We start from the raw sequence: 7,826 nt of genomic DNA on the forward strand, positions 1-7,826 counted from the left end.
GAGAGAGAGAGAGAGAGAGAGAGATCAGCTGGAAAACATGTATTAACTAATGTCCTATCTTGTTGTGTGTATGCGTGAGTGCACGTAACCTATGTAACATCCACTGCCGTTGTAAACGGCCAAGACAAATTCCTCCCTGTGAGATGAATAAACATTGCCATTGTCAAAAACAATGGATTTTAGAACCACCAAGGGATCTTTAACGCACACGGCTTGCACACGAGATCTCCGTGATTCTATTTTTTTCTGAGAAGGCTGCATGTTAGATCTTACCTACCCTAAGATCAGGGGTGTGGCTGAAAAGCTTAGTAAGAAGAAACCAAGGAGTAGCAGTAGAAAGAGTCAGGGAGGGGGTTAAGGGGGTGAGGGAGGGAGCAGAAAGGGAAGACACAAGCAGACGACACAACATGGTTAGAGAGCAGGAAAGGACGAGGTGAAAGGAGGAAATTTCAGAGAAGAAAATTTTACGTTGTTGTCAGGTTTTGAACCCAGAACTTATTGAATGAGAGGCAAACACCATACCTCTAAACCATGAGAGCCCCCGATGAGTGTTAGAAATGATTTGATCAGTAATGAGTGTATTTCACAATGTATTTCAGACTGTTGGACTGACTGTTAATGCAAGCATCGTAGACCAACGACTCTCTGGCAAGATTGTTGATTACAAGTATGACCTGTGACCTATTACTGCATGAGTGTTTAATTTATTCTGGGGGGGGTTTTCATGCACACTTTTTACTTTTGTGTATTACAGTGAATGCATATGATGAAGAGGCAGAGAAGGAAAGAGAGAGTTTGTGGTGCTTTTGTGGAGAAGAGAGAGAGAGAGAGAGACAGACAGACAGACAGACAGACAGACAGACAGACAGACAGACAGACAGACAGAGGGGGAGAAAGAGAGAGGGAGAGAGAGAGAAAGAGAGAAAGAGAGAGAGAAAATCTAATGAAAGTGGAAAAAGAAGGAGAGGGAATATTTTTTAATAAAAATTACTTGTGGAAGGTTGTTATGGATACAATTTATAGGGAGAATATGCGAAATTGATGTGTGTTCTAAACGTGCTAAAAAGAGCTTATTTGTCTGTTATACATTCAGGGTGCTTGTGATTTTTTTTTTCTTCTTAGCTTCGATGTTGGCATCCTCAAATCCAATGTGGGACATCTGAATGTAAGTAACTGATTTGCAAACTCACTGCTTGGAGTTTTTCTCTGTCATATGTTGAAAGAGTGTCGCTGACTGTTTTTGTGGGGAGGGAAGCCACTCCATGTTGGGTTGATCATCCTAGAACAAGGCAGGTAATGGCCAGAGGTATCATTAGGTAAAAATATTTTTCCAGCGACTATCATCCAATTCTCCGAAAAAGTTGGATAACAGATAGAGATAGCAGAGGCCGGTTTTTCTTTTAAAAGCTCGACCTATAAAGTTTAGTATGTTATCCCCACCAACCCCACACACAAATTCATTACCCCCTCAAGCATGAATTTAAGTTATTCTTTGAGGTTTTCTCAAATCTTATTGACTCTAAATCAATCTGTGTAAAGGAAGAAAGCACATTGCATTGTAATACTGAAATGTTAAGTTTCTACTTGTGTGTGTGCGTGTGTGTGTTGTGGGGGGAGGGGGGGTGCATACGCATGCGACCGCAGTGGACAAACATTTTAAGTCATATTTTCCAGTGAAGAGAAAATCCAATTCTAGGTTTTATACACTTTGGACTTTAATCAATTTTCTAATTACCCTCTTATATGAAGGGTCTCTAACTCAGGACCTAGCTTTTTGTTTCATTTGATTGTTTTGAGAGTAGACTATGGAACCCTATACACATGCTGAAGATTCCAATTCAATAATTTCAAGTTTATGACTGATCAGGGTTTTTTTCCGTTTTGGTCTCCTCTTGCATGTCAGTATGTTCAACGCAATTCTCGTTCTTGTTTCCCTAGCCGCGATCCCTGAACATCATCCTGAACTTTGCTATGGATCAGGTGGTCATTCCCATGTTGAATGGTGAGGACATTTGAGTAGTTTGCTTGCCTAAATGTGCTTGGATATAGTCCATTTCTGGAGTTTGTGTGAGCTATTGTAGAATTAAGACAGGTCTCTTAGGAAATGTTTTCTTATTCTTCATGTGCCAGATCTGAAACAGCCATTGGCACTCATGGTTCGTTCTTTCAGCGTGAAAAAATTTCGTTTGCAGACGGCTACGTTCCACCATGGAGGGCTCTTTGACTGTAGGGCTATTCCACGGTAACTGACGGGACAAATGAGGTGTTTTTTCTGTCCCATCAGTTGTTACCAAAACTAAACACGTTGCAGAATTTGCATAACATACTTTTTTTTTCAAGAGACTGCATTTAATATGATTTTTAAAATTGTGTTTCGAATGATTTGGTCATTTAAAGTTGAAATAAATTAATTGATCTTGAATTAGTGTTGTCATTGTAAGAAAGTATAGTCCAAATGTTTTGGCAGTTGCTGTGGAATAGCCCTGTAATGTTAAGTGTCATGGCAGACATAGGCCAAGTGTATAAAGATACAACGTACACGAATATATGTATGTATAACTGGACACCTATTGATGACCAAGATTCCTTTTTTTTTGTTCAAACATAAGGGTTGAGGAATATCATCATCATTATCATCAGCATCATCATCATCATCAGCATCATCATCATCATCATCATCATCATCATCATCATCATCATCATCCGTCATCGTCATCATCATCACCATCATCATCATCATCATCATCATCAGCAGCAGCAGCAGCAGCTGCAGTGTAGTCCTCAAAGCTATAAAAGTTGTTTTTTTTAATCATTGCTTTCTGAGCAATCTTTCTGTTTGTACATGTGAACATCCTAACAATAACTACCACATTGACACAGAGACTGGGGAGCAAAGAACAGGACCACTGTGTCCGTACCGCGCATGTCATTGAAGGCGACTGAGGTCAGTTGGGCAAAGGGTTAAAACAAAAAAGCAGCTACAAAAATATCAACAGCAAAAACAACACGACTGCCAGTTCTGGAAGATGGAGGACCTTCATCACTGAAGAGAGGAGAGAATATGGAGTGTAGAATGACGCAGGGTGGTGAAGTCGAAAGGAAGCCACCAAGCCGAGAAACCTCCTGTCGACCAGAAGAACCACCAGACTTGGCACCTGGAATGTTCATACAATGTACGAGACAGGGAAGGCATTGCAGGTTGCAAGAGAGATGGAGGCCTACCAACTGGATAGATGGACGAATGCAGGAGAGTGCCAACTTGCTTCAGGGGAAACAATTCTCTACTTTGGACATCTGGAGGAAAACTCGCCACATACAGAAGAAGTAGGTATTCTGTTATCAACACAGGCCAAGCGGGGTTTGATAGGATGGAAAGCAGAGGGTCTGCAACTAATATCAGCCGAATTCCGTTTACAGTAGAAAGACATCAACCTTCATGTTATCCAGGGATTTGCCCCCACCAATGATAAGGACCAAGATGTGAAAGAGACTTTCTACAAAATGCTACAAAATACTATTGATCAGGTTAGAAGGAAAGAAATCTTGGTTGTAATGGGAGACTTCAATGCTAAGGTTGGCAGTGACAATTTAGGCTTTGAGGAAATCATGGGGAAACGAGAATTGAGAACTATTTGTGGAAATATGTGCAACAAATGGGCTCATGATAGGAGGAACTGTTTTCCCACATAAACAAATACACAAAGCCACATGGGTGTCTTCAAACCAACAAACTGAAAACCAGATTGACCACATATGTATCAACAAGAAATTCAGGAGATCAATAAGGGATGTTAGAGTTTACAGGGGTGCTGATGTAGCTTCTGACCATAACCTGCTCATTTCAACAATCCGACTAAAACTAAAGCAAAGACAAGTGATTGTCAGTCATAGGTGCCGGTAAAACGTAGAATTTCTGAGAGAGCCATCGTCAAGAGAGGAGTTTAATGTAGCAGTTAAGGACAGGTTCCAAGTGTTGGAAACACTAGATGAGGATAGCAGTGTGGACGAAAAATGGGAGGCAATAAAAGAAGGCTGGACCACTGTGTGTCAAGAGGTACCGGGGAAACGGAAACGTGAGCACTAGCCTTGGATATCTGCCACCACTCTGAGGAAGATAGAGGACTGGAAAAAGAAAAAGGATCAGGTAAACAGGAGCAAGACAAGAGCTGCCAAAGCAAAGGCCCAAGAAGAATACACCAAAGTAATGAAGGATGTAAAAGTCAACTTACGGAAAGATAAAAGAAACTATGTAGATGACCTGGCACGCGAGGCAGAGGAAGCAGCAGGGAAAGGAAATATGAGAGGACTGTATGAAACCACCAAGAAACTTGCAGGCAGATACAGGAACGTAGATGTGCCAGTTAAGGATAAAAAAGAAAAGCTTCTCACAAATTCAGACAAACAGAAAGAACGCTGAAAGGAACATTTCAAAGAGCTACTTAACAGACCAAGGCCAGAAAAACAACAGTTTGACATTCCACCAGCAGAGATTGGTCTGGGGGTGAGTGAAGAAAAGCCCTGTTTAGAGGAGATCAAGGAGGCGATAAGACACCAGAAAGCAGGCAAGGCGGCTGGCGTAGATAAAATTTCCCCAGAAGTTCTCATGGCGGATATCGACACTGCGGCTGGGATTATCCATGGAATCATTGGCAAGATATGGGACAGCGAAGAATTTCCACTGGATTGGAGAGAGGGATTGCTTGTGAAATTACCCAAGAAAGGAGACCTACATGAGTGTAAAAACTACAGAGGAATCATGCTCCTGTCCATTCCTGGGAAGATTTTAAGTCGCACCATACTGGAAAGACTGAAAGAAGCCATGGATGTAAAACTAAGAGAGGAGCAAGCAGGATGTCGTAAAAAGAGATAATGTACAGATCAGGTTGCAACTTTGAGGATAATAGTGGAGCAGTCCACAGAGTGGAACTCTTCCCTGTATGTTAACTTTGGTGACTACGAGAACACTTTTGACAGCATTGATAGGGACTCAATATGGAAGCTCATTCACCACTACGTAATACCTGATAAGTTCGTGAGATTGATCAAGAAGATATATGAGGAAATGAGCTGCAGTGTCTTACTTGGAGGGCAGTGGACAGACTCGTTTGAAGTGAAAAACAGGAGTGAGACAGGGATGCCTGCTATTGCCTTTTCTCCTTTTATTAACAGTGGATTGGATAATGAGACAGACAACATCGGGACAACGCGGTGACATACAATTGACCCTTTCCAGTCAGTTGAAAGACTTGGACTTTGCCGACGATTTGGCACTTCTTTCTCACGGTCGAGCCCAGATTCAACAGAAGACAGATCGCCTCAGGACCTTCTCCCGTAGTGTTGGACTCCATATTCACATGGATAAAACGAAAGTTCTTCAAATGAATGCAGCCGATGTTCCTATCACACTGCAAGGGGCACCATTGGCGGATGTTGAATTTTTCACCTACCTGGAAAGTGTCATCAATAAGGCAGGGGGAACAGACAAAGACATCAAGGTCAGAATCCAAAAGGAAAGAGCAGCATTCATCATCCTCAGGAATATATGGATGTCTAAGGAACTGGGATTGAACACCAAGCTGAGGATCTTCAAAACAAACGTGAAGACTGTTCTACTGTATGGTTCAGAGACATGGAGGTTCACAGCGTCAGCAGCAAGGAAACTGCAGAGCTTCATAAATGGATGCCTAAGAAGGATAGTGGGGATCAAATGGTACGATCGAGTCACAAATGCTCAACTGTGGGAAAGAACAAGCCAAAGGCCAGTAAAGTAAGACATCATCATCATCATCAATGCCTTTCACCCCTGGCAGGGTATAGGCCACATACAAGCTCCTTCCATTTATCTCTGTCCTGAGCCATCCTTCCAAGCTGTACAAGCGGAAATCGAAATGGCGGAGACATCATGGAAACAGCTAGAAAAGGATGCTCAGGACAGGCTTTGCTGGAGAAATGTTGTTGATGGCCTATGCCTCCCTGGGAGTTAAAAAGGGCTAGAGAGAGAGATACAATTTTTTATCTTGGTGCATAGAAAATGAAGGTATATTGAATATATTACAGTGAATGAGCGCCCGAAAGAGACAACTTTGCCATCTTTTGAGTTCACATCATTCTCAATCAATTGCCCAAATAGCAAGTGATTGGTTGGAGGATACTGCTGATAGGTTTTACATCTTTGTTAATAATTTTTTTATGTTTCTGTCCATCTGTCGCATTCTTAGTCAACAGATATTATCATTGTGGAATGAATGTTCTTCTCTTTAACTCAGATTTCAACAAACAAATTTTATTAACTGTCGCTAACTAGCCTTACTGCAGGTGTGATCAGACTTCCTGTCATAAAATGTCTGTGAACAATGGCAGACTAGGATTTGGAACTCAAACGTTGCAATTTTTTTCATGTTTCTCCCTCCTAGACTTCGGCAAGAAAGGCTTCGACCTGCCAGTATCTGGGGACATCAAGTTCGAGTACACGAGCCTGCAGCTTTTAAATGTAAGGTGTCATAATCATTGTTATAATTGTCTCATTATTATTGCTTTCCTTTTTTTATCGACTTCCTCATAATAGTTATCTTCATTATCATCGTTATGATTTTCATCCTCTATATTCCTCTCTTCCAGGATCTTTATCTTCATTCTTTTCTTCATCATTTTCATCAATGTTGTTATAATCATCATAACAATAGTTTATGTTTATTGTTATTTTCTTAGACACAGTCATTATCGTCAAGATTGTGATCATCACTGTCAACACTGTTATCATCACCATCATTGTTGTCTTCTTCATCATCCCCATTGTTAGCAGTACCTTTGTGCCATAAGAGATGTTGATCTAGATGAGACTTTCCCATTGATGTCAGTCTTTATCTTTCTCTCTCGCTCACTCCCCCAGGGTTCCCTGCTGGTTGCAACGGATGTGAGTCAGACACGGAAAGACTTCAGTCTCAGATTCCACCCAGAAGCCCTCGAAGCATAGACTTGTCCTGTCTTTGCTTCATTTCAGTCAAAGAAATACTTGGATGATGACCATCAGAACTATCTATCTGTCCTGTTAGTGCCTTAGTAGTGTCCTTTGCTTTATTTAACTCTTTGAGACAGCACTCCTCAAATTTCCAATTTACTCCCCACTGAGGCGCAACCTTATGTGGAGTTTATTTTTTTAAATCATTAGGCGTCTTAAATGAGGGAAGAAGCAAAAGTGTTTTTAAAAAATTGTCATGTGTATAAACATGGACCAAAACAAGAAACACTGTCATCAAGCTTTGTTTTTATAGAGGTACATGAAGTTGAATGAAGATTTTTGTTTTCTTTTGCTCTTCCAGATCACAGGAAATTAAATTGTAGGGTTCAAAAAGATTACAGACAAATGGTATATTTCAATAACTGCAGCCTAAAAGAGCTAATTGTCTAGAAATTGGGAAATTTCTGTTTATCTAAGCACATTTCTTTTCCTTACTGTCATTTTGAAAAGAAATCGTGAACACTGCTGGTCTGTAGGCCAACATAATGGCCACAGTGAAATCTGCCACACATGTGTAAGGGATGCATTCTCAATGAGTTTTATATATATGTTTTCTATTATATTTTTAGTTTATATATATATATATATATATATATATATATATATATATATCTGCTTATTTTTGTCTCTCTGCCAATGGGCAGGCTTTGCCTTGTTGTTAGAAATTAGAATGGGCTAATTGGGAAGTTTTGTACGTTTCATTTTGTCACTGAGCTTAAAACGAAAAGTTCATGTGTAGGAGATAAAATGAAGATTTTAATGGTTTGAAATAAATAAGTATTAAGAGGAAGAGATTCTTAGAGCAAAC

The 7,826-nt window shown here is 40.5% G+C and overlaps 1 protein-coding gene across 1 annotated transcript in view; it reads left to right on the plus strand.

Annotated features, from left to right (window-relative positions):
• The window catches only part of LOC101845376 (bactericidal permeability-increasing protein), a gene marked incomplete at its 5' end in the record, with an annotated part of 26,310 nt that extends 18,952 nt beyond the window's left edge, over nucleotides 1-7,358 (plus strand). Inside the window, 5 exon segments of the mRNA XM_005112318.2 lie at nucleotides 600-667; nucleotides 1,123-1,165; nucleotides 1,939-2,002; nucleotides 6,414-6,490; nucleotides 6,890-7,358. Coding sequence (XP_005112375.2) covers nucleotides 600-667; nucleotides 1,123-1,165; nucleotides 1,939-2,002; nucleotides 6,414-6,490; nucleotides 6,890-6,973 — 336 coding nt within the window. The 3' untranslated portion in view covers nucleotides 6,974-7,358.
• Nucleotides 7,359-7,826: the final 468 nt, after the last annotated feature.

The sequence above is a fragment of the Aplysia californica genome, unplaced genomic scaffold (assembly GCF_000002075.1).
Source record: "Aplysia californica isolate F4 #8 unplaced genomic scaffold, AplCal3.0 scaffold01235, whole genome shotgun sequence".
NCBI classification, from domain to species: Eukaryota; Metazoa; Mollusca; class Gastropoda; order Aplysiida; family Aplysiidae; genus Aplysia; species Aplysia californica.